Source organism: Oryzias latipes, chromosome 10 (assembly GCF_053564925.1).
Source record: "Oryzias latipes strain Hd-rR chromosome 10, Olatipes_Hd-rR_3.1".
NCBI lineage: Eukaryota > Metazoa > Chordata > Actinopteri > Beloniformes > Adrianichthyidae > Oryzias > Oryzias latipes.
In genome coordinates this window covers 18,033,787-18,061,379 of record NC_136246.1, presented here as the reverse complement: position 1 = coordinate 18,061,379, position 27,593 = coordinate 18,033,787, and the positions used below count along the sequence as shown (strand labels likewise).

General features: G+C 39.7%; 1 protein-coding gene across 1 annotated transcript in view; it reads right to left on the bottom strand.

The window, feature by feature from the left end:
* Window positions 1–7,222: 7,222 nt before the first annotated feature.
* Window positions 7,223–27,593, bottom strand: part of diaph1 (diaphanous related formin 1) — an 87,325-nt gene continuing 66,954 nt past the window's right edge. The window contains exons 19-28 of the mRNA XM_011480126.4: window positions 22,715–22,813; window positions 22,541–22,635; window positions 21,955–22,056; window positions 21,335–21,574; window positions 20,875–21,004; window positions 20,618–20,742; window positions 20,301–20,465; window positions 19,889–20,021; window positions 16,200–16,289; window positions 7,223–9,210 (exon numbers count right to left, since the gene is read on the bottom strand). Coding sequence (XP_011478428.1) covers window positions 9,026–9,210; window positions 16,200–16,289; window positions 19,889–20,021; window positions 20,301–20,465; window positions 20,618–20,742; window positions 20,875–21,004; window positions 21,335–21,574; window positions 21,955–22,056; window positions 22,541–22,635; window positions 22,715–22,813 — 1,364 coding nt within the window. The 3' untranslated portion in view covers window positions 7,223–9,025. The remainder of the gene's footprint in view (window positions 9,211–16,199; window positions 16,290–19,888; window positions 20,022–20,300; window positions 20,466–20,617; window positions 20,743–20,874; window positions 21,005–21,334; window positions 21,575–21,954; window positions 22,057–22,540; window positions 22,636–22,714; window positions 22,814–27,593) is intronic.

The window sequence follows — 27,593 nt, the reverse complement described above, 5'->3', positions numbered from 1 at the left end:
CTGGGGCAGCACTCTCTTTCCCCCCGTGCCTCCCTGCTCTCTGGCTCTAGGGGCCTCGCGGCAGTCCTGCTGGCCCTGGCCTGGGTTTCGGATGTGATCGCCCGGGGGACGGTTGTTCTCTGCCTGCTGCTGTGTGGCCTTGGGGGTTCTGGCTGCCGCGGCTGCTGCGGCGGGGGTCTTGGTGTGGGGATGGCTGGGCACTCTCTCTCCTTCTTTTCACATTCCACCATCCATTTCAGAAGAACATAAACACTCACTTAAGCACAGGTGTTAGCTCACATTTGCACTAATAGTTTGCGTGATTGATTGAATGTAATATTTCACACTAGTTATTTTGAAGGCATAAGTATGCGTGTGTGAACACTATCTGTTTTGTGTACATGTTGACATGTGGACATTTTTGCAGCTAGCCGGTGTGTCTGTAACATTTGAGTGTGTGTGTGGACAGGCCCCGCCCCGCCCCTTTGAGATTTGTATTACATCTGAACCTTACCGTAATGATAAACATCCAGTAGCTTGTTGTTTTATGCTGCTTCAGGGTTTTATCCCCCCCCCCTCCTATGATCACCCCCCCCCACACACACACACCCCCCCCACCCCCCCCACCCCAACATCCCTCTCTCTTCTTCCCTTCTTTCCTTTTCCGTCCGGTCCAACACAAAAGATTTTCTAAATTGATTGAAATGAATAAAGTTTGGCCTCAATTACAAAAGGGGTTTATTCAGACATACCTCTGGTCTGTCTGAAGAGTAATAACCCCTGTTGTTAAAGTAAAATATGTCCAACACAAGAGGCCTTCAGCTCTCATCTGTCTGCCCAGCTGTTGGACAGGACAAGTTAAAAAATATTCCCGATCCTCTGCTGAGTCTTGTAGTAACCAGCTTTGATAACTAAAGAGACTACAGACAACAGTTGTAACTTGTCTACACAAAAGCCCCATCTGCTCTGTAATGGGATTAAATACTTCTGTGTTACTCGGGCTGTCTATGCACACAGCAGTGTGTTCTTCTTCACAATGACGCCCTCTTAGTCAATGTTGACATGGAGGACGGAGCGTTTCCTCAGTAAAAACATCCCTTCCTTTTAAGGGAAGACAAACTTTACTTCCACCTGACTAAACTCACAAACAAAGAAGCATACAAAGGAGCAGGAAATGCAGACGACAAGCTGAGGGAAGGAAAAGAGAATGTGGGAATAAAAGAAAGGTAACATGTTGGAAAAAAAACTTGGACACCTGACAAAGAAACTCAGTGATATTTCAACAGGAAGAAGCAGTCAGAAGACGGATCACATGTTGAGTTTTCAGGGAGACTGCTGTTGCTTCAGGCCATGTGATGATGGAGATGTCACTCAGTGCCGTGATGGCAAAGCCAATCGGTTGACACTCTATGGCCCATGTTAATTATCTGTTAATTGCATTTAATGTGGAGAATGTTCTACAAGGAGCCGAATAATTTGATCAATGACATTTCATGAAGACATGAGGACCGATGAAGGGGATTCAATGAAACAGGCAGAACCAGACTAACAGGCATAAAGGTGTTTTCTGGGCCTTACAGTAAGCAAACGCTAATTAAAAAAATGCTTCAAAACACATTAGTCCGAAAAATCTTTACGTTCTCATGTTTATAAAGGGATTTAACTCTCCTTTCTTTCTTTTGCTTTTATAAGCAGAAGATAAAACCCTGTTTCTCTGGTGCTGAAAGGCAAACTTTGAGAAATGTCAAAACAGTTCTGTTCCTAGAAATAAATAGAGATGGAGGCTGCAGAGCCAAGCTGAAGGCACACAAAGCTCTGCTGTTTCAGATGCCCGGCATGGTGACGCTAACAAACAGCCATGGAAACGAGAACAGACAGAAAGACATGCAAATCAAGAGTAGTGGGACATTTTATTAGGAGGAGAGTTTAAACACCACAAAGATGACATGCTCTATTTATTTCAATTTATTGCTCTTTCTTTTTCTCAGCTGCTGAGGTCACACCTCCTCATCCAACACACCCTCCCCTCCCTCCTCCAGGAGCAAGAGAGTGGCAGATATGCTCAGAGGTTTACTTTGCTACCTGGAGACCGACAGCTTCTCCCATCAGCCAATCAGTGGATGAGAAAAACAGTCTGCTGCTGTTTCATTGGTCCACCTCTCCTGCCAGCCCATCCCTGTATTGATGGCCGTTGTCTGGCCCTGCTGCAGCCAATTATACTGGCTCCCTTTTCTTTGTTCAGATCTTTTTTCTGTAGCAGTCCACTTTCATGCACATAATCACATGGACACACACATAAACACACAAATCTCCACTAATCCCCTGAATGTCACAACACCACCAAGAAGTCTAGGAAACAGGAAGAAAATGAAGCTCAATGTGGCAGTTTCCCCTGACTGAAACTCCACACAGGAACTCAAACATACAGACACATCGTATACTCAGGGACTAAGCTAATGCTGGTTGGGTGGGTGCACACATTCAACCATTTAAAACATCTTAGAAAGTTCCTGATAGCAACACACACTGATATACACACTGTTAACTCCTTTTATTCCTTTATTATTTTGGGTGTATTATGTTTATGTATTTTTGTATGTCTTGCTGACTTGTGTCTTACCTTTTTCAGTTTCACTTCCTGGGTCAAAGGACCCGATCTCTGGGTTTGGTAGGCTTTTGTAGGGCCTGACCAAAAATCAGCAATTAACCTCAACTGAAACCACCTGGCCCAGGGGAGGGGCCATGTCTTATAAAAGTGTGAATTTTGGTTCATGAGAGAGAGGAGTTTGGGTTTCAGAGCATGTATGGACATTGCTGCTGGTTACCTACTGTAAAATAAAAATAACAGCCATTTTCAGCATTCACAAAAACCTTGTGGAGTGGCTTTTATTGGTCTTGCCTTGGACCTGTCGGTCTCACTCCGGACAGGAGCGTGACACTCATGATAATAAAACATCAGCACATATCTACCAAACATGACTACAAATCCTCAAAGGATAACAACTGTAGATGCAAAACATAAAACTAATTTTAGTTATAAGTTGACTTCAAGGCTGCAAATCTGAACTGAGTTGCAGAAGGTGAGTTTATCATAGCAAGAAGTCAAATTGGACACCTGTCATCAGCATTTGCACTGTTTACCAATGTGCTTGGAAAGTGTAGTAAAAACTTAAAAGGAAAAGTTATGAATAAATTAAAGAGCTTTTCTATAAGAGGTTCAATAAAGAGGGATCCAAACTATAAAAGAGAAGCTTCCTCTTTTTTTGCTGTCTTCTTTGAGTAGGACAGAAAAAGACAGTAAACCAGAAAATGACTGAGCAAACAATTGGATATGTCTGCTTTAAACAGTTCAAGTTAAAAATCTAAAACACTGTGGGATGACCTTACACTCTATAGATCCCTCCATCTGTTGCCTCACACTTCTGAAAAGAAACTGCAGCTGGAAGATATTTAATGTAAATGATAGTCTTAACAGCTCTTTCACCTTTAGCACAAGAAACATGGAAAATCCCAGACAATCCATGACTCATGAATACGTGCACACACAAGAATTATGTGGGTGAACATGTGAAGCACAAGTTGTGTAGCACAAATAAACAGTTTGTCCTGATACATATTTTTCTCTTAATTTTCAGCTATAATGAAATGTAATTGTATATATTACCTTTTGCATTTTTTATCAAATACATTTCAAACGTGCATCTTTTTTTCTGTTTTCTCATGTTAATGTTGAAGTGAAGTGAAATTTTCCTCTCATTTCTGAGAGTTTTCCTAACCAATGAGCTCCCTTTCTTTCACTCTGAACTTCATGTGGAGTTTAATCTTCTTCACTTTATCTGTGAGTACTCTGATTCATCCAAAATGGCTCAATGGCAGAAAAAGTTTAGACAAAAGGTCATTTGGACTTAGAAAAACAAAAAAAAGTTGAGATGCCTTATACAAAAACTAATTTACGGTACTTTCTTTTTTCAGTTTGCTGTAGCTGACCTGTACAAGATGAGCTTCAAAGTTTACACACACACATACTGTGAGCACTGCCACAAAGACATTTGTATCCCGACACAAACTCACACCCACATCAGAAGACACCATCGACTGACAGATCCTAACACTTCAAACAAGGGCAACAAAGAGGAAGTAGCAGGCATGAGTCCAACACACACAAACAGGTTGTTTGTTGTCTGCTGCTCATACAATAAAGTGGGAGGAACGAATGACGAATGGATGAATGGTTTTTCTTGGCTTCTTTTTTTTTTTTTTTTTTTACAATGTTGGAAGAAAGCCTTCCTAAAAACAACAGTAATATGACTTATCAATTCAATCACAATATTCCTTTTTCCCCCCCGACATCCTGGATCTGTCCAAACTTTTCATGTAATCCATGGACACCAGTGAAGATCACAAATCACTGAAGAGAAAAGGTTCAGAGCACTGTCTAGTGTATGAAAGCGTTTCTGTAGTATAATTAAAAATAAAAGTCAATATCAGAAATGCTTTTTCATTTTCAAAATGTAACTGCATTTTTTGACTCAAAATTAAAAGGAAAAAGCAATCCGCCAAAATGCTTTTTCATTTTTTTCTTCAAAACCGCTTATTCTATCACTTAATTAAAATGATAAAGAAAATATTTGACATTTCATTTTCAAAAGGTTCTCTGGTAAATGTGTAGCAAAATTCCTTTAATTAAAATGGATTAACAGAAATGCTTTTTCATTTTCAAAATGTAACTGCATCAAATGACTCAAAATTAAAATGAAAAATCAATACTTCAAAATGCTTTTTCATTTCTACTAAAAAACAGCTAATTCTGTGTCATAATTGAAACGAAAATGCAAAGAGGGGATTGCATTTTCATTTTCACATCTAGCCTGCGAATAGTGTCTCATAATTCAATTCGAATGAGCATTTCCAGAGGGGAGGCGGGGCGATGACGTCAGTGCCATCTCCGTGTCTCCAGCTGCTAAGAGACACATTCTAGGAGCAGTGGAGCTTTGTGTTAGCAGCAGAGGAGAGGGCTTTGTGATGGTTGTGAACTTCTGATGATTTTACACAGCTTCTCAGGACTACGTAGCAGCATTTCCGCCTTCTGCGGTCCTCCTTCGGACGCACCGCGGTTCGTCGAAACTTCCCCCCGGACAAGCTTCGTCTTCGAACCGGCAGCCGTCTTCGCATAGCGGAGCGCGAAGCCCCGTGATCCGATGCTCCAGATCGCCGAAGGCGGAAGTGCTTATACGATCTGAGAAACTAAACCATCATATGAATTTGTGTTTCCAGTGGTGTCCAGAACAAAATAAAGGAGGATGCAATTCCAACATATTTACATCCAAGGTGCTCATTGCCCGGACAGAGTTTTAAGTACCTCCACGGCTAAATTTTTTTAGCACATATTAGCCTAATGCTAACCAGTCTTTGGGGGTCCTTGCAGCCAAGAAAAAAGCAGTGACCGCACAGATGCAAAAAATATGAGCGAGCAGGCCCTTAATAATAATCATGTCAGTAATAAAAGCACATTTAGAAGATAGTCTCCTGCAGCTTCCCGCTGAGTGTGTGTTGATCCAACCAGCAAACGTTTAGCATGTCGAAATCTGCTATAGCTGTTGATGGGGCTCCAGCTGTCATCGAACAGCAAAATCAGCACCAAGTATGTTCACCCACATACTATGCTACAGAATCGCTTCCATACTTGTGGGGTCTAGATGACCCAACTCCCAATGTCAAAGTGCCTAGGATAGCACAAGCGCTAATATAAATTGAAGCTTTTCACTCAGAAGTGAGTCGGTATAAATGTCACGAAAACATTCACTTTAAAAACTGATTCTAAAACCTAGAGTGGAAGGAGAAGAAATGTCTGGAGCTAACAGAGGAGAAACACATTTTCTAGTTATTTTATACGTATGATTGATTGAATTTTTTTTTATTTCTTTGATATAAACTAAAACCCAACACTCCTTTAGTAGGTTTAGTCTGGACATATTTTAGCCAAAAAAGCCAGCAAGCCTGTTAAGGAGCGAATAAGCAGGTTTATGCAAGTTTCAGGTCTTTAAATGTGAATTCCATTTTACAGGACAATTTCGTACTTTAGGTAGTTATGATAGCAAATTAAACAATAGGTCTTCAGAAATGTACTGCTTTTTTTAACTCAAGTAAGTTTAGGCAAAAATCAAGGATTTTTTTTGCATGATGCGCATGCAAGAGCAGACATTTCTATCCTCATTTAACTTTGTCAAAGCAACAGTATATTGGATTTAAGGACATCTTGTATCAAAGCAGCAGAATGCAGCCAGATCAAAGTAGAACTTTGTCCAATTGAAATATGTCATATTTGAAAACATGACAAAAAAGAAACTGTTTTTTCACACAAATACCAGAACACACTAAATTCTTAATGTGTATCTTTTGATATTAAAGCCACCTCCTTTAGTGTTTCTTTAGTGTTTAGAAGTTTCTTACTTTGACTTACTTCAATTATTTTTTTTTTAATAAATTGAACTAAGAAAAAGGCAGGCAAGAATACAGAATGAGAGCATGAGATAGCAAAAGTAAAAACCCATCAAATAAGAGGTAAACAAAATTGGGTTGAGTAAAGAAGAACGTCATAGATTTGAAAAACCTGGGCCAGAGGATTGGAGGTGTTTAAGGGGAGGATCAGTGGATTTCTGGACTGAGTTCTTATAGATTTTAGAAAGTAAGAATACCTTTTGTTGAGGTGTGATGCATTTGAAGAGTCATCCTGTTTTAACAAACAAGAGAACTACTAATAATCTCTTCTGGATGCTTTAGCTTGAAACTGTGAGCTTAAAAAAGTGCAATAAATCTGTGATTAGAAGGAAACTAACAATAAGAAAAAAACTAAAGCCAGACTATTGGATGAGTTTTGGAATGCTGTTGGCTTAAAGCACATGTGCAGAAAAATAAACACAGAAACATCAGTAGAGAAGAGGGAAACATTCCCCTCTTTTTCCAACATACTTATGTGTTTCTGCACACAAAACCACACATTGCTTATTTTTAAACCAATAAAAAGTACTTGGAAAGCCTGGAGCCAGAAAACCAGGGATTAATCTGTAAAAACAAAAACTAGTCCACTGTTTATGAATGTTTCTAGTTCTTTATGGCTTTAAAATAACAATCACAGAGCGCTCTCAGCACTGTAACAAGAGTGAGGAATCGTACAAAAAAACTTTCCATGAATTCCCAACTTTACTTCCCAAAAACCTGGAAAATTCAAACAACTGCACACAAGTAATGATGCAAAACATTTTAATTGTTCAGTGTAACAAACAAAGTATGTGCATGACTCCATAAAGCAATCTGGGGAAAAAAATTCAAATATGTTAAAATTGTCATAAAAATGTACATAGAAAAACAATCTCTTTAAAATGAAAAACACTGAATGAACAAATCACAACAAATATTCCAGTGATATCCATTTCAACATCAACCCATTTCTCCACTTAGACTTTCTACTTTCAGTTTAAACAATCATTTGTTGTCTGACAGAATACATATGAATATAGCAGACATGAATCAACAAGCGTGCTTCTTTGCATACAGCGGCATGGTTTGTGCAGGTGCAGCGCCTTGACCTAATCCTAGATTAAAATAGAAAACAGCAGTTGTTGGTGCCACTAAACCATGTGCTCTTCTCATCATCTTTCATGTCATGTAAAAAATTATTTCTACGCAGAGAAAGTTTGTCGTGTCTGTGGAGACTTTCAATCACAAAGACAGTGTGGGGAGTTCCCCTGAGATAGTCTGTTTTCAGGTCTGGGAGCACAAAGATTTGTAGAAAAGTACATTTTGCTTGGAGTATCAGCTTGTAGTTCAGATCAAAGCCCAAAAGATGGCAACATGGAAGCTGATGGCGAAGACATTCAGAGGTTATTGCTGCATTTTAGTTGGGGGGGATATACAGAACATGTCAACACATACTTGTGTCAGCAGTTCATAGGCTGTTTTCCAGTGCGCTATATTCTCAGCAGAAAGAGCAACACTATCATTTGTGACAGCAGGGTTTGTACCGTCCAGTAATTACAGATGGCCTATCACACGCACTTAAACCTATATGGAAGGATATGTGGGGAAAAGGGATTGGGCGCACACTAACTAAATATAGGAACCTAATGTCAAACTGAGACTCTCATGGACCAAAAAAAAAAAAAACACACACAGGCATGTAAACCGCTTCCATTACAGCATGTTTATGTGGATACACCCTTAAAAAAAAAGATGTCCTTACATTCAACTTTAAATCCCTGTATGGTTTAAGAGCAAATTTATATTCCAGGATGAATGCTGGTTTTTCAGTTATAAAAAATGAGGTGTTCCCAAAAAAATAATAACTTGTTTAAATCATCCCATTTTACGATTTAAAAATATGTTAAAGCACACCAGTGAACTAAATCCCTTTTCTGTAAAGACGCACAGAAACAATGGACAAGGTGATGAGTGCTGCTGATGAAGAGGTCCATATTCGACGGTACCACACCCTCCAGTACAATCTCATCACCTCTCCTCTTGGTTGGCACTTTTTTTCCCAGTGAACATATAAGATTACAAACAGTATCTCAGAAACAAATCAATGTGCCATGCATTAAAGCAATTCCTAGAAAGCACTTTAAACCATGCTCACGAAATGGCGAATTTTCATGCATTTCCAGGATCAGTCAAACAAAATGACAACAAAGCAGTGGCTTCACTATGTTAAGTCTTTGCAAAAGGACCAATTTGCCCCTTTGAAGAGTGGAATGTGATTGATGCTATGTAGGGGAAAAAAGTAGGAATATTTATGTACATGGAGCGAATACAGTATGTTTAATATTGTAAAGAATGAGGCTGAGGTAACTGTCCTGCCCCCAGCCTCCGCATGCTGCTGCCCCCCCCACCCCCACAAAAAAAAAACTGACAAAAACAAAACAATGCTGTCCTAAAAAGATTGGTTGAACATGAAAATAATTTAATTTTATATTGGCTGCTGGAATGCTCACTAAAATTCTATTTGTGCTAAATAATAAACTGTATAAAGGGGAACTTTCCCCATTTGAGACTAACTGGAGCGAAAAAGAGCCGTATCCAATAACTCCTCCAAAGACTGTGCTCCTTCTAGTTTGGGCTCCTCCTTTCCTGTCTTCATCCTTTTTGTGCGCTCTTTACTGGATGTGGACTTCTCGTCCTGCATCAGCTCTTTGGCCAGGATATTGGTGACAGCATGGCCGGCCTGCCTGTGGTTGGCTAAGGAGAGGAAAAAGCAGAGTGAGATCAACAAAGAAAAAACCCTTCAAATCATTCCATGCAGATGTATCGGTGTGTTTCATGCACAACCCAGAAGGAAAACGGCGAGACGGTTAAACAAATGTCCCCATTTCAGTAGAAGCTGACTGCTTCACTGCAAATTGAGAACTTCAAAAGAGTAACAATCAGAAAAGCTCACAGCAACATGTAACACGCTTTACATGCCAACTTTAAGTATGAAAAAACAAAAGTAATGCAACACATTGGATGTTGCTAACACACACACATGCAGTACTCTGGCACCCATGTACACACATGGGTTAGTGATGTGGCTCTGTGGATATGGATTAAAATAATAACTGGAGCAACTTGTGCTAAAGTCAGATTAGAGTCCGCTTGATCCTAGTGGAGTAAGTGAGGAAGAAGATGGGAAGTAAGAAATGTGTAGAGGAAGGGAATGTGGGAGCATAAGGAATGGAGGATGGTGTGTGTTCATGCAAGAAGGGGAGGAAGGAGTTGTGGCAGAGAAGAGAAAAACACTGTGGAAAGCAGGATGATTCATACTGTGGAAGATTAAAGACTGAGGGATGAAAGAGAGGAACACTGACTCAGAGCAGGAAGGAGCTCAAGTGATATCCAGACAGTGGCAGGGATGGTGACGGAAAGCCATCCAAAGGAACCAGAGTGCATCATGGGCTATTTTAATACATAGCAGTACCATTTAAATGTGTATTCTTGATCAAATACTATTTCTTCTCTTATTTCTTCACTGTGTTCTGCTCCCTCATTGGCTGTTGACCTAGTCAATCTCCGTGCTCATCTCCCGTCAAGAATGTGTTCAGTTTACATAAATCTTCAATTGTGAGCAGATCTTTGTCTTCATTCTGTAATCTTGGACTTATTTTTCAATGAAGGTTTGAACCTGAAGAGTTTAAACAAGAGAAAAGTGGGAAAATGTTAATGTCTGTCTGAGAAGAGTGTATAAAGTGTGTAGTGAGAAGATGTACAGCCTTAAAACATCTAAGGCAGATTTCACCTATTGTGGGTTATTTCCAGAAAATCCCGCTATAAACGAAGGAACACGGTAATATCAAAAGACTTTTAAGTATAAGCTTTAATCTCTGTCCTTAAACACTTTCATAGTAAAATAAAGAACCTTGCATTTCATTGAGATCATTCTTTGGGCAAAAAGCACATTTTCTATTTGCATTTGTAAAAAAAAAAAGTCTGCTTCTTTAAATTAGGAAACATATTTTCAATCTTCCTATCAAATGTTTACATTTAAAGTCATAATCATGTGTTTTGTGATGCTTGTATTCCTTAACCTGCTTCCATGACTTCCTCTCCCTCCCACACACCTGCCTCGTCTCATAATTTACCATTCTACACTCCCTCTGCATCAGCTGTGCAGCAGCGGCCATCTTGGACTATATAGGTCAGTGACAGGTTGTGTGCTGTTGGTGTATGTCTGCTCTATGTGGAAAGCTCTGTAACTCAAAAGACGCTACAGGAGACATATGTTAGAAAATACATCAAATAAGTGAACTGGTAAGAAGATGCATGCAAATATGAAACGGCAACACAACTTGAGGGTGAAAGGACACACACATGAGAAAGGGCACACATTTACCAATCAGGTTTCCAGAATAAGCTGCGACAAGGATATAATCGAGTCTAGAAAAAATGGATTTGGAGACTCAAGGTTATATAATGAGTTGATATCTGAGATGAACCAGTCAGTAAAACTGATAAGGCACATCAATGTGAACTTACACAGGCGGATCTCTGTATTTCTGTTATGCCGTCTATTTTTACTTATCTCAAAACGTCTCTCTCTTCTAACTTGAGAATTATGCAAATGACCTAAAAATCCAGTTGAGAACGTGTCATGAAATGAGTATGTGCACATCTAGTCCACAAGTGAAACCCCGCAGAGAGGATCTTCAAAGGCTGTCACAGAGCTCCTCTTTTGTCTCATCTTCCCACTCCTGCTACAGAGGCATGCAGCAGAGGAAGACAACAGAGGAAGGAGCCTGGGATTAAGAGGAACCTGAAATAGTAATACAAGGCTCTTCTGCAGTAATATCAGTCTTTCAGATTAGGAATATACGCTGCTTTTCATTGGCTCCGTTTTCTAACTGGAAGTGGAAAACCAAACTGCTGTGTTACTGGCACATCGGTTGTAAAATTCTCACCGTGACTATTAACAATCAATAACCACTATGTGAAGATCATGACAGATCTTTGCATAAAGCATGATGTATGCAACACGGAGACAAACACTGCTAAGTGATTGTGTCGGGTCAGACTGGGCTGAAAGGATCATCTGTGAGACATTACACACTAGGACACTCAGTAATGACTGCCTGATGTGAGAAAGAATGCTTTGTTGTGAAATTAAGTATTGCTGCTTTTATGAAAGGAAGAACAAATGCAGGAAGGAAACAGAATTTTTTTTTTAAAGACACCTCTAAGAGAGAGTATGAGATGGTAACTGTAGTACCATGTTATAGAGCCTCATGTATGTTCTGGTGAGTTTACAGATGAAGACCCAACCTCAACATGTCAAATTTAGAAGGGAATAATGCCACCCTCTTCAGGCTGTAGAGGGTAACACACTCCAGCTTCAGAGCAAAGAACCATGGGAAACTGTGACATCATCCAGCATCCTTTGTGCTGCTATTTTGGAGATAGCATTGATCTAAAAGCATGCATTTCCCGTCAATGGTGCATATGTGTGGTTGAACTTAATGGTCTCGCTTTATGTGACATCACTGTTCCGCACAGGTCTTGACTGATGACTGTTTTTCATCTGAATGACATCTCTTTGTGTTTGTCACATCTGTGAAAGCACACGCCTTCAAAGCGTGTCTTCTGTTTCTCTAGGAGCAGTGTTGAACTATCGTGTGCCTTCATGGTTGCTATGCTCTTTATCTCAGTCCAGCTTTGATTGGTGCTTTGCCAGCTAGTTGCCTCAGTGATTGGCTGCTCCTGACAGGGTCACGACCTGGCAGATGGGTCTCCAGAGAACTTTCAGACACCATTCCTCTACTTGAATTTACGCGAACCCTTTTATTCTGATGCAACAAATTCGACAAAAATTTGGAACCAAGCATCAATAACATTAAATGACAAGTGTCTAAGCTAATAATCCAAAGCTGATGGTGATAGTACATTGCTCTGGAATGTAATAAGAGCAGCTGGTTGGATGTATTGGTATGCAAAGACACATGCAGGCCTTTGAATCGGCATGCAAGCATCTGGCGTGTGTGCTTTGTTTGGATGTGTTTAAGGGGGTGGCAGTAGACAGACGGGGGGCAGACAGCTGCTCATTCCACAAAACCAGCACAACACACGGGCGCAGAGTGAGCTGACGTTCAGGTCAAAGGTGAGTGGGTATATGACTTCCACAGTCTCATTTGCCGTCATACTGCTGTGACACAGTGTGACGCAGTGTTCAGTGGGTCCTGGGTAAACCCAACTCCCTTTGTGGTCTGTGCAGCTGTATGGGAGGATGGGGACTTCAAGTACCACAGACTATCAGAAAACACAGGTTTAGCAGATTAAAACAACCTTAAATAGACAATATTTGATGTAGTTAAGAAATGTATGAAATTAGGATTTGAATTGGGCCGAACAGTGTCAACTTTTTTATTTTCTTAGGGCTATTGTCAGTGGTCTCCAACCCCTAGGGGGCCACAGACCAGTACCAGTTCATGGAAAGGCAAGTACCGGGTCGCATAAAAAAATTAATTAATTAATTAATTTAAAAAAAATCTGGTTTTGAAATGAGTTTTCTTTTGGAAAACTACTGGATTCTCCTCACCACATCTGACTCATTCTCAACACATGTCAAGTCGCATGGGCACATGTCAACTCCAAATATGGATTTATTGCAACAGTTGGTCCAACACACCATAATAATAATAATGCATATTATTCAGCAAAGGGCTGTCTAATGTTACGAGGATGCTGCTAATTCAGTTTTAGTACAGTAATCGTATTTTTTGTTTTTGGTGTCAAATTTTTTATCTATTGCATTTTAATGGTTTTCCGAACAAAATCTATTGTACAGCTACTTTTTAAACCAGCTGCAGATATTTTACAGAGGATGAAGATCGACTTTACCCCTAAAAGTTCAGGGAAACTGGAATCTAAAAATAAACAAAGAATCGGACGCACACTTCAGCCTCATACAGGCTGGTCTTTGAAAATATTGTTTGACGTTAAACCGCTCTGTGGCCTGAAAAAGGTTGAGGACCACTGGTCTACTTGAGCACAGATGCAAACTTCACAGAGTTCTCAGGAGCAATGCAATGACAGTAGTTTAATCTAAAGAAAGAAATCACTAACAAAAAGATACAGCAAACAAATCACCTATTATATTTTCTGATTCATGCTTGAATAATACATATTCCTCAACAGACATTTGGACAGGACTGAGTCATCATGGCTGAAGTGAAGTGTGAACTGAAGTGTGATTTTGGTCATTTTGGACATCTTAATTCCTTCTAACATTTTGTTTAGAACTTTAGTTCTCTGGAACATTGGGCAGCTTTGGGAAGCACATGATTCTGCCACTGCATTCATAACCATCCTTACTTTGGGTACTGCTGAAAGGCCTAACCACCATTTACCTGTGGAGACCCAAACCCTATCACACAGTTTCATAAATCACTATTCTGATCAAATAATGTTCATGTTTCTGTCTAGACTTCAATAACTGTTATGTTATATTGTCCTACAGTCTGTGTTATTCCCTAGATGTTTTTTATTCTTTCAAAAAAAAAAAAAAATACCTCAATAAAGCTCAACATGACCTACTTTTGTTAATTGGTCTCTAATGACACTAGTGCTGCTCATGAAAGAGGCTAGTTTTTAATGACTCAAAGATTTATCTGACTATAGAACATCCATTCCATTTTTTGTTCATCTAGAATGAGTTTTTAAATATTTCAGCAAAGTTTTATAGGCACAATAGCATCATGTAACAGCACTTTTTAGCAAAGCTCCACTTTTTCTTTGATTAAAAATCACAAGGCACACCACCAACCAAAAATAAAAAACTCTGTAGTCTGTATTGAAAATATCATGTTATCGTTATCAAAGTGCTTTAAATGAGAAAAACAATGGGGAAAAAGTCATAATCTTTCAGATTTCTACCTGCTCAGTGTGAAACATGGACCCGTTTGAACACAGAGCTGATATTCTGGCAAATGTTTTTTTTTTAAATAAGCATAAACACTTGTGAAGATGCATTGTTTGCTGTGTGATTCTTTCAGAGACCACTTCCCCGCACTACTTTTTTAGCTACATTATTGAATGCTCCAGTTGACTTTTGTCTTAAAGAAGCAGTTAAACTGGGGTTTGTCAGAGTAGCCAGGCTGGTTAAGATAAATGAATATTTGGTGCCCAATTTTGCTATATCTTAAAAGAAAACAATATGAATTACTATCAGTGAGGTTTAATACATTCAGCTAAACTTATTCTGTGACTTTAAAGTCACTTATGGGAAAAAAAGTTTTAAAGAACTGATCATACAAACACTTGAAACTTTTCTCTATTTTATCCTTTTGTCAAACAAATGTTTAAGCAAACGGTCCTGTTAAAGCTCAAATAACCAACCATTGCATGAGTGCAAGATCTAACCACATGAATGTTTTCAGCCTGCTCATGGTTTGTGGCTTTAGAGATGTCAAATATGCAGCAGCTGAGCCAGTAAGAAGACGGCTCCTCCTACTTTGACTTCACTATTTTAATAACTCCAACTCTACAATCCAGAAAAAAGGGAGGATAAAACTCCATGGAGGAGACATTTTACTTAAATTTGACACATGAGTCCAAAAATAGTTTTTTTCCCTCAAATAAAACCATTTGAAGAGACTAAAGCCCGCCACCCCACCACATACACACACCATCAGGTATTTCCTGTTAGGAGTGTGAGGTGGTCCAAGCTGTATCATGGATCATTGAGAGAGCCCTAAAGTAGGCCCCCTTCATTCTTTCCTGCTTTCACTTCTCCTGCAGTTAGCCCTCCTCACGTGTCTCAGTTTGGTGATGAGACAGTTGTTGCTACTAAAGTCTTTTACACAGCTCTCACTTTTTTGTAATTTAACGCAGCTTTTGATGTCCACCCAACATATTCTGAAAAAAGAATCAGAGGCACAGAAGAACAAAAGAAATAGGGACAACAAAGTATTAGTAATAAAAGAAAAAAAAAGAGGAAACTAAATAGTTGAGTCTACCATCTGGCTCAGAGCTATTCCAGTCTAGAGCAACGCTTCACATCTGGCTTTTATTGAGGCAGGGATTAGGTTGCATACATTCTTCCACAATGTTTCTTATGTGTAGATGCAAAACTCACAGCCCACTGTAGGAGAACAAACACACACAGGGTCTGTCTTGCTCAAAGCTAATGGGCACTGGATACTTTACCCTTTATGAGGCAACACGTGAATTTCCTAACACCAGGCCTCATGTTGCAATTATCTAAAACGCTTTCCCACTAACTTTTCTGTCTGGCTTTTCCAGGAAGTCACACTTCAGAAGGTGCTCAGAATTACAACTGTGGATCCAACATTCTCAAAACAATAAATGAATAAAAGTACATCTGTCAGCGGAACAGAGTGAACATTAATTTTGTATAAAGCCCCAATATATTTAAATGTAAACATTCCTCAAAATAACTGTGGCAAATCAATAAACTGATGCTTTTCTCTCCCACTGCTGGCACACTCTTCCTTTGTGTGCACCAGCAGTCACTCACAATTTGTTGGGTCCCCTGTACTCATCCCTCCGAAATGAAAAAGGCGCACAAAAAGAGACAGCGACAACAGCCATACCCACAAAAACAAATGAGCTCCTTTAAGTGAACAACAAAAAGCTTTGAGCTCATTTGCTTCCATCTCGAGGCAGGATCTGTGGCAGAAAGTCCAACAGAAAACCTGAAAACATATACTTGTGTTCTGAAGATGTCTATTTATAAGTACCTGCTTGTCGTGGACCTCTTTTTCTCCTGAAGGCAGCACCAGACTGCAGAGCCTCCAGCAGGCCGTCCATGATACCAGTTTCATCATCCTCTGTAAAATAAATAAATAAATGAATATATATCAGGACAAAAAGCATCAAGAACAGTATTAATGAGTCAATATTCAGACATCTCTTCATAAACATGCCCAGATTCACATCATGTACCTCTCTAGTAAGTGGCAAATCAGTGGGAGTTTTATTATTTTCTCTCTGCCTGCTAAAACAAATACGACAAGAAGCTGGCAGATCCAAGCCAGCCAGGCAGGGACCCAATCAAACTGAAACCTACACTGTACGATTTCAAGAAGCAAACCTCTTAACGTTGTAAAACATTCCCTTCAAAATAGAATAAACACTCAGGAACAACATTTACATAAAACCTCAGACTGAGTGTGCGATTTGGCGTACAATACTACATGTAACTACAGGCCACATATGGGGTCTCTTTGTTTGCGCATTTGTTTACATTTGCATTCTGCGCACTGCCTCAAACTCAAGTGAATGTGCTCCAAACTAAGTGGGGCGCTCACTCTCAGGGCTATGGGCAACACGGTGGGCAGCGTTCAGTAGCAAAGCTCAGCCTTCAGACAGATGGTTTCAATCATTTCCATTTCAACCAGAATACAGGCAGAGTGCACAGCGGATGAGGCAGTAGTGTTGGGGGGGTTAAAGGTTTGTGTTGTCACATCTCTAGCTCCCAATCACAAACACAGCACACACACACACACACACACACACACACACACACATACAGTTTAATCCTGCAGTAATCCAAAGGGCAGATGGCCTGTGGTCTCACTTGTCATGTCTGAGAAAGTTTCTGTCACACACTCCTCAGTTTTCTATAGCTCACACACACCCCTCAATGTTCAACCCCAGGAACTGCACAAATCCATTTATTATCCATAATATAAAGACAGTGTTTACTCAGTTTTACTTGGAGTAACCACATGAGTAGACTAAAACACTGGAAGCACAGACACACTGACCTATTTGTGAAAATGAACAGAAAGAATAAAGAAATGGTTGTGCACTAAACATAGTCTTTGTTGTCAGAGTAAAAATCCAGCCTCAACTGGACATGTTCTAGGCTTCAAGCTCTCTATAACAAAATACAAACAACTCCTATTTGTGAAGTTGTGAAAGACAGCCTTACTTTTAAACAAGGCACTGTATAAGTTTTCCTAACCATAAAGATTTGTCAAAATTATCAGCAATAAATCAGACTTCAAGTGGAAAAACAAAAATGTTTGTATTAAAATGTGCACACAAATTTGTAATAATTCTATAATTGACCACATGATCATCAATACAGTAATGGCGGTATAAACCATACTGGTTTCTTTGTTAGGAATAGTACAGACAGGGAATTAATCTTTACACATTTGACAGTGCATGACAACAACACCAGAGTAGCAACCTAAAGCAAATAAGAAGTTAAGACAGATTATTGTGTTTAATAGTATTACAGGGTGAGATTTTAAAGGTCTTCCTCTTGATCCGATCTACTTTAATGAGACAGACCATCTTTGTGGAACACAAACACACAGTGGTCCAGTGTCTTCTAAGGAGCACTAGCACCCCCAATGGAAGTTCACACAATAGCAGAGGAGACAAAACAACTGCACTGAAATGTAATGAGAAATGACAAAGAGGGAAAGATCATTGCCTTTTAAACACAACAGCTATGCTGACTTAAACGGGATCTTTATTTTTTCATGTGCCCGTAGTTATATTTTTTTTCCAAATCAGCTTGCTGTAAAACATCAGGCACCCCAGACTTATCCTTTTTCATCTTTTCCTGTGTGCTGCTTTTCTCCTCCCTTGCTCTAACCCCCTTTCCAGAGACACCACATAGTCTAATCCGCCGCTGAGCATCTGCTGCCCTACTCTGGGCCGTCCCTTCCCCCACGCTGCCATCCCATCTGTGGAGCACGAGCACTCCCTGTGGCAGTTCCCATAACAGAGGAAGGAGATGGTCAGGCCACAACTGCACACACCCTTTACCTCATGTGACAACATGCAGTCTTTTTGCAGACACGACTGACACCTAGCTTCAGAAAAGAAGGATTTCAGCTCCCAAAAGTTGAATTTATGACAAGCTCTCCTGTCAGATGTAATTAGAACAAACATCTCACTGAGCTGTTGGGTGTGGTAGAAGATTACTGGCTCAGTACTTTGTTTAGTGTGATGAAAAATGTCCAAGTACATGATATAAATAAGACACTGTAAATGTACATATTTATTCAATCACTAACATATGCGATGAGGAGCAATCCAGAAAGACTTTCAGAAGAACGATCCACAGCCATACAGCACATTCACACAGTTTGAGTGTATGTCTGTCTTTGTGTGTCTGTGTATGTGTTGTAATGAGCCTGTGAGATTCCAAACCTAAAGGCCACAAACTGAAAACACACACTGACCTTCTCAAGGTTAAACAAATAACTGAGATTTAAGGTTTGCAGTCAAAAAGAAACGCCAATGCAGGGTGAATTCCAGAGATAGCAAAAGTATGGGAGCCAACAGGTGGGGAAAAAAACATGAGCAGCAGTTAAATGGCTCCTTTCAGCTGCTGTTTTAAACAACCTTTTTACTTATGAGGGTTGTAAACAAATTCTGAACAAAGATCAAGTTCATACAAGAGACATTTAAATGTGGTTTAATTCAAATAGGAGCTTTGGATGAGACGACTGCAGGAGAGTCAAATAAGCCACCTGTATGTAAATGGTCTCTGGCCCACTAACACACCCCCAACACTTCTCTTTGAAGCACTACTATGTTTCATATGTGTCTGACAGGCTGAACGTGAGTTTTAGCAACTGGGATGCAGCTTTAGATTCTAAAGACAGAGATAACGGGTAATAAAAGGAGAATCATCCTTTATTCTAAATAAAATAACCAGAGAGGTAAAGTAAAAAAAAACAAATAGAAGAAAAAAAGAGCGTGAGATGAGGAGATGCCAGCTAGAGCATGAGCCATCAGGATAATGAGCCAAAACTGTTTTTTTAGGAACAGCCTCTTTCCAAAAGTTAAGATAAACAAAAGAGTTTGAAAGTAAGCATCAGGAATTATAGTCACAAAAATGCACTGACACTGTAGAAAAATTTGAGTGTGGAAAGCTGAATCTCTGGAGAACCCAAGTTGAGCCCAAGAGGGGAGAAATGCACTGAAAGTAGGTCACAGTCTAAAAGACGAAGAAAAAAAAAGTCTGGGAACATAAATGTGGCCACAAGGCTGGATGTGAGAGCTCACTGTGTGCATGCAGGGATGAGAGAGTGGTCACGGGTATATGTTATGGGACAATGTGCCAGAAGGCTTTTTTAAGGAATAGCATTAAACAGTTTAAAAGAAGAGTGTTTTTTGAAAAGAAAATCCACAAGCTCAAACGTTATAAAGTTATAAATGAAAGTATCCATGTTGTTTGTCTTCTTCAATCATGTAAACATCATTAGATTATCTCTGGTCTAGAAATACTAATGAACTGGAGTTTTACACACACAAACATTCAAGCACACACACAGATGTTCAGCACAAGTGTGGACTCTGAGTGCCCCCAACAGGAATCAGAGAGAAATACAGGGTGAGGGATGAGAAATGATTCTTTTTCTTTTGGTCAGAAAAGTAAAAAAACATGAACATTTGTGACCTGTGTTGATGTTAGGTAATTGGCTCCTCTTGAGTTTCTCCTCTTTCTCTTTTTCTGCTTTTTCTCGAGCCAGTTTGGCTCTTTTGATCTTTTCTTCAGCCTCCTTCCTCTTTTGATTCTCTTTTACCGCTTGCTGTGAGTAAAAAGAAGAATAAAGATTATAAATAATTAAGAGTGCAGACATGTAAATGGGTTTACTTTCTGGGAGAACTTTTTTTAAGTTATGACAGAAGAAAATGATGTTATAGTTCATGTTTATTATGCCAACACAGAGCTGTGCAAAGGGGTTTTTATGTAAGGAACTCTGGACTAGCTCCACTGTTCTTTTGTATCATAGAGCTTTAAAAAGACTTTTTTTATCAGAAGAAACTTAAAACACTATTTTTTAACATGCAAAAACCCAAATCCGCACCTGGAACATGTTTTTAAAGTTGTTTAGGTCACTGAAAAATTCCTCCACAGATATCTTCTTTGGGTCAAAAACAAAATAATCTCCGAGATCGTTATATTGTTTCTCCATGTTCTTGTGCAGCAGGTCCAGTTTTTCAAACTGCTCATTGGCTTGCTTCACAAAAATGTAAAAGCAGGGTGTTAAGGTACACAATACCCATAAATCTGGACTTTTATCAAGCAAAATGAAACAAATATTTTTCACTTAAAAAACTTTGCATTTTACTGTACTTGTTCTGCCAAAAAAAAAAAAGTTTAATAGCTGAATTCAAAGGATATAGACATCTTTTCTACAAACTGATCGTTGTCGTTTTGTGGTGGAGGAAAAGTTTCCAGATCCTTCTCTATGCTCTTTATCTGACGGCTCATCTGCTCAAGGTTCTTCTGAATCGTTTCAGCAGAAACTGTGGAAGAAAAAAGAAATGTCAAAACTTCACTAAATACACATTTGATGGTGTCCGTTAAAAAGTGTAAAAGAAAAAAAAAAATACATATAACACAATTTATATGAACACATTGGGGGGTATAAAGCATACCTCTGCTGGCCTTTTCCACATGCGTGAGCTCATCGGGAAAGCTCATCACATCGGGGTACTGCTCCTCACACACATCAGCGAGAAAGTGGAGCAGTGTCTGCTTCAGGTCAGCTGATTTGGTGTCACGGAGCTAAAGAGACAAAACTTAACATGTCATGTTTTTGCATTCTAAGCTTGACCATGCAGGTCATTTCTGCGTACTTTTAAAATATTGTACCTGGATGTACAACTATAAACAGAAATTTGCATTTGGCTAAAACAGCTTTCATAACTTTTAACCTACTCTTTGTCATCACTTGTATTAAACAACTTATGAGGTGCAGAAATGTATTTGACGTCATAAAGTGTAGAACTAAAAATAAAGACAGCAGCGAAAACGACTGCTTTAGTGCGTCTGCCACTTAACAGCACAGTTAAGTTGGAAAAGGGTCTCTTTTATAAATTCCGTGCGTCACTGCACCTTGCAAAGGTATGAGATGGAGAAACCAAAAGCGCTGCCGTTTCGGGAGCCAGCATTCATATAATTCCCAACAAGGAGTATGATCTGCAGCAGCTTCGAGAAAGTTTCACTTTTCCTGAGCTCCTCGCAGGCTGCGGTCACAGACACCACATCTGGCTTTATGTTGTTCAGCTGCTCCTCAAACTGCAGCTTGAACTGGATGGCCTGAAGCCGCGTCATCAGTCGCTTCACACTTGATATCTGGACAAACAAAAGAGATGGAAAATTTGAGGCCAAATTCCTGTTATGAATGTTGCCACACAATCCGTCTGTGCTGATGTGCACAGACATCTGTTACTTCGACATCCACAGATGAACAAAGCAGATTCTTCTCAACGGTACACGTTGAAACACTTCCTGTTTTATACACGTTGGCTGGCACAATCTTTTTCTTTTTTTGGTTCATTTCAGAATATCAAACTACAATGAAGTCTAGAAACATCTGACAATTAATCATCAAAACAGTGCTGTTTATGGATTATTTTGAGTCATTGTTAAAGCCTATAATTTTTATGCAGCTAGGTCTAATTCCTTAATCTTTTGAGCATTTATGGTTCGTTTCCAAATTGGATTTTCCTTACCACTACTGCAAACTGTTCGGACTCCGCCAAATCATTGTACTCATCCTTCATCTCTCCCAGAATGCTCAGCTGTTCGGGTCCTGGCAGCTGCTTGATCAGGTTCTATGTGGAAGCAAACAGGAAATTATACTGATGGAGTGTGAAGAGGTTTATGTCCATTTACCGGTAAATCAGCTCTTTAACTCAGGCATGGCATAAACCAACCGCACACACACACACACACACACACACACACACACACAGACACACACACTGACTCAAAGAGATGTAGAACCATACTAAGAAATGTGTGGGACCTTTTCATTTTCAATAAACTTGAGGGCTTTGTGTTTCATAATTCATTTTTCTTGGTGCTTTTCTAAAAATCTTATTCACTGCATGAAACCCTCTGAAAAAAGTAAATAACATTTAAGTGACCTTCAACTAAAAGACTGAATACTTCAGAAATCCACAGTAAAGTGTATATTGGTATTTTTTTAATAAAGACTAATGGTGAAATAACATTAACCTGGCCTAAAGTAAAACAAATGATTTATTCTAAAAATGTGATCAAAATGATCATAATATTAGAGTAAAAATGAAATACCTGAACCAGGGACTCTGTGAGGACCTTCTCATTAACCTGCAAGATGGCACACTTGATCTCTTCATAAGGGAGACGGAATGATCCCAGGAAAATAGCTGCACCAGTAAAAGTCAAGATTTATTTTTGAAAATATTTTACTTTTTCACATAAAAAAGGCCAAGAGAATGAACTTACACAGGTTCTGTGAAGTCTTGGAATCGAGAATCTTCAGCTCCTTCACCTTTTTCTTCTGCTGCTGCTTCTTGTCATCTCCATCATCCTGCTCTTTCTTGGCTACAAAAAAAAAGTAAAAGAGGGTGGTAAAGGTCACAGAGAACAACACAGAGACCGTAATAACTTTATGATCTCAAGAGCTACTTTACAAAACTATTTGTTCAAAAATAAAGTTCCACAGAGTTCAAATCCTTGAGCTGGAATACAGAAAGGGATTAATTGAGGGCCTTTGTGAGGGATGGAAAAAGTGACAGAGTTGGCGTGCCCTTTCCGTTTTTCTCCATGACTGTAGCAAGTGCATGATGCCACGGAGGTGTCGGATTTGTACGTAACCTGCCTTGGGTAATACTGAACTAACGTGAAATGGCTGTAAAAGTGTGAGAACCATGTTGTCAGAGAGTGTGCTTCTTTAATGCAGCCTGACAGCTGGTAACTTCAGGGCATTCAAAATTTGCCATCAACTTCTGGGCACGCATACACACTTCATTTTATCGCACGCTCAACAGAAAAACGCTTCACTTTAACTTGTTTGGACAAGTTCAGGATTGTGACTGGGAGGACGTATCGGAGCGAGGGGGTAGATGTGCGCTGGACGAGAATTGGATGTGAAAGAGGAGCAATCACGTGGGTTTGACCATATAACAGTTCAATGTATTCAGGCACATGAGGTCTGAGCCGAGCAGAGCTGTGCTGTCACATTTTGTTTTGTTGCTCTTGTCAATATTACATAACCACTCAAATTTGATTTCCAATATGTCAGGATGCAGGCTGAACGGATTAGACAAATCAGTCAGTTACGAACTATTCCTTCAAACTGGCTGTTGATGGTAATGGGGAACACCTTGTCAGCCCTTTTACAAACACCAACAGTCTCTCTGCATCTCCTAGGAATGATAAACAGAAGGTTGACCTTTTACTTCAATACCAGTTCAGGTTTATCAAAATGTAGGACTTCTCAGCCTCCCTGTGACCTTGTCTTTCCCCTGTCTATGCATGAATCAGACACTAGAAGAAAAAAAAGGTTAGGATAAAGGGCAGGAACTAGGTTGTTTTGACATTTAAAGTGTGAGCCTACTGCCTCTTTTGTTTTTTCTTTCCTTTTCTTCCCCAGAGACAGGCTGAGACAAGAGATATCCGGCACCATCCTGAGTGGTCCATCCGCTTATACTTCCAGGTGATGAGAGGTTTTGACTTCCACAGGAAAGGCTACCTGGACTACAATTGAATACTCATCACGTAGATTGTTTAGATGCCTGGTGTTAGTCTAATGTCATTTAGAGTTACCCAACACCCAGCTTCTTTTCTTTTTTTGTGTGTAACTTTATTTTTTTTTACTTTCTAGGTGAAGTTTGATTGGTTAAAAGTCACAAAGAGCAGCACTGTAAGTTCTCCAAACACTCACAAAAAACCTCAGCACCATCACAACTCATCCATTGATCTGCTGACCCGTCCGCATGACCAGTGAAGCCGGGCTTTGTCTCCATGAGCGATGGCAGTCAGTTCAACAGTCTGTTAATGAGGCCATGCTCCTAATCAGTGAATCCATTTGAAGACACAGAACTGTGAGCCCAGTAGCCCATGACAGCTCAGCTGATTGTTCTGCTCAAAAACAGTGACCGCTTCATAAACCTCAACATTCCAGCCACTTTTAACTTTTGCTCTAATTCTGTTCAAATGTTAAAACCATGAATGATTATGAGACTATTGTGTCTAGTCTGTTCAAGGTTCTTTCTGAGAGCAGGAAAGTGAAGCAGGAAGCCAGCAGCTACAAAAACAAGAAAGGAAAATACCACAGGAAATTAGGAAGGACAAGCATTATCTTTGTACAAACAAAAATAAATTAGTCACAGCTACACTGTTAAGTTAGGATATGACACAGAGTCGCAGTGACACTATTCTCGATATAGCCACATGCTCAGATACAAAATATATGGAAATGACCCTAAGACAAAAACAAAACCCCAAAGTAATAATATCTTCAGTAATCTTTTAATCTACCAAATATCAGGAGACATTCACAAACTTATGCCACAGTGCGGCTGAACTTCTAATCTGGATGCCATATAATCTCTTGGAGAAGCAATCCACTTAGTGAGGGGCAAGACGAGTGACTTAGTGGAAGCATCATGTCACTGGGTCAGTGTGTGTTAGTGGGACAGTCTCCTGCATATGGAGTCAGTGAGGAAGCATGTGTGTGCAAAGCTCCACCATGCCAGCTGGGCTCCACCAATAGAATCAGCCGCAGCTATGATGACCTAACGGCTGATTCATAAAATGGGGTCTGGTGTGCAGTGTAAAATGGCTGCTTTGTGGTTTCCACATGCACAGCCTTCCTTCATTTATGAGCCAATGGCACCTCTAGTGGTGGACATGGAGCACTGAGAGGGTAATGCTAAGTCACTGTGGAGGAAGAAAGGAGAAGACGGGGGAGGATAAGTGCACCCGCACACACAGAAAGATATACACAAGCACAAACTAACTTGTGGAGTGCTGACAACTCAAAATCCACATGCTTTTAATGTTCCAGCTGCCTTTTTGTTTTATATTCAGACAAAAAAAAGCCCCCTTTCTGGAGAGAAACTGACACCCCTTCCACAGTAATTTTCCTGGAACCGCCCCCCCGTCCATCACCAGCAGCTGCTTGGCACTAAAATATCTGTGTGTGTGTGTGTGCACATGCACAAAAACAAGAAACTCTTCCATTCCAGACTTCTGTTTTTAATTAAGTGGAGAGCAGAAAGATGGAAAACGGCAGGAAAAGAAGGGGGGGGGGTCGGCAGGATCACGCGGAGTCGAGTCACGCAGAGGTCCTTGTCAGTTTGTTAGCAAGTATCTGTGTGTTTTAATGTGCACAAAGAGGAGTCTGTTTATCGGCCAGCAGACAGGAGTGCGTGTCCTTCGCTCCCCCCCCCCACATCACTTTTCACTCTCATTCCTCCACTCCTTAAAAGGAGAAAATGGTTGTGATAAAGGTGAAGGGCAGCAAGGCTGAAGGAAGGGAAAAAAAAGATTGAAGTAAAATTGTGGTCAAGAACAAAGAACAAAACAGTAATAAAAGAGAAAAAAAACTTTTCTGCAGCCTCTAATCAACAGTTTCTGTATTTTCCCACAAAGCATCCCTTCTTTTCAGCCATAGCTTTTTACTATTTTTATACAAGCAATCCGTCCTCTCATCACCACTTCCTGTTTCTGCAGTTTGTTGGTTTATTTTTACCCCACTAAAAGCTTTCAGATGATCTGCTCTGTTGTATCATAGGAGCATAAAGACTTGTGCATTGGCCATCTGGTGGCAAGACAGGAGAAAAGCACAAGTTTAACTTAATATAACCTTAAACTAACTTTTTCCACTCAGCATTCCAGAGGCTGGATATTGTTTAAAGAGAAGCAGAAGAGGGGGGTGTGCAGTTTGAGAAAAGTTCAATACATTTTTTGGAAAGTCTCTGAAGTCGTTTTTTGTTTCTTGGAGGGGGGGACAAACACCCTAAAGCAAAAAATAAAACTTTTTTGGGGATTCTGAATTGTAAGTTTGAGGGCACAGCAGAACATTCTATCTGGAGTACACAGAGGACCTAAACTTTGGCAGACAGATGAACAGCTGTTGCCTTGGTCCCTTTAAACTTTAAATGTCCATTCTGTCGTCCTCTATACAAGAGTGCGCGTGATACAATACAAGTGGTTGACATGAGAATAAGAAGGTTTCCACGGTAACTTGGGGTCTGAAAGAGTTCTTTCATCCTGTTTTTCCACTGTGAAAGGAAATGAGGAAAATAGATTCCTGACTCAGTGTGTGCATGTGTGCGCGCACGCATACAATTGTGTGAAAAGAACCAGATGGCAGGGTGGGGCAGGGAGGAGGGGGGAATGGGGCAGGATGTAGGAGGGCCAGAATGCAAGGGGAGGGCATGAGGGTGGGGCTAAGAAGTGTGCTCCCTTGCGCTCCCCTGGTGCATGAACACTGTAACTGCAACTAAAATTATTCTTAATAGATGGACATTTAGCACCAAGTTTACTTTAAATAAAAAAGTTAAATAAAATAAAGCCAAGATATACAATTTCTTTTTATTTATGATTTTCTTAGCTTATCAAAATTGACTTGTTTTTTTGGCTTTAAAACAGAAAAAAACAAACTCCACTGTTAAATTGTCAATGCAATTTGAAATAACATTTTTAAATATTCTGCCCTTCAAAAAGGGATTCATTAATAACCACAAGAATTTTTTTTGTAGTTTTGGTGGACCAAAGCAGGTAAAAGTGCAAACTTCATTGACTAACAAGAAAAGAAAATCGTCTTTGAATTATTTCCTAATATTAGTCTGCAATCTGCAGCACGTGCAATTCATTTTAATTTAATTTTTGCAACTACTAGATCTAATTTTGCTTTATTTTTAAATAAATAAAACCCAAAATATTTGCAAACACTTCCCCAACAACTTAATACTTTGAAAAATGTTTTTTTTTTCCACAGACAAATGAGTATAACAAAAACTAACAGATTAAAACTTATTGTTTAAAGAAAAGAAAAAGCATTTTATGGTGTAATCAAAAGTCTAGCATTGTTTTTTCTTGTTGTTTAAACGGTTACAGTGTAATATGGAACAAGAAAGTGAGTTTTTCAGTTGGGTCACTATTTATGTGTGGAGCCACAGTGCCCTCCTCTGGTGAAACTGGGGAACTGCTGCTGGAGAACACAAGGCTGGCAAACCCCAAACGCTTGGATACACCATTACCTTCATGCTCCACCTCACCACCTCACCATTTTGGGTGTGTGTGTGTGTGTACGTGAGAAAGGGTGAGAAGATACTATTTTAAACAGTAACATAATGCTTGTGTATGCATCTCT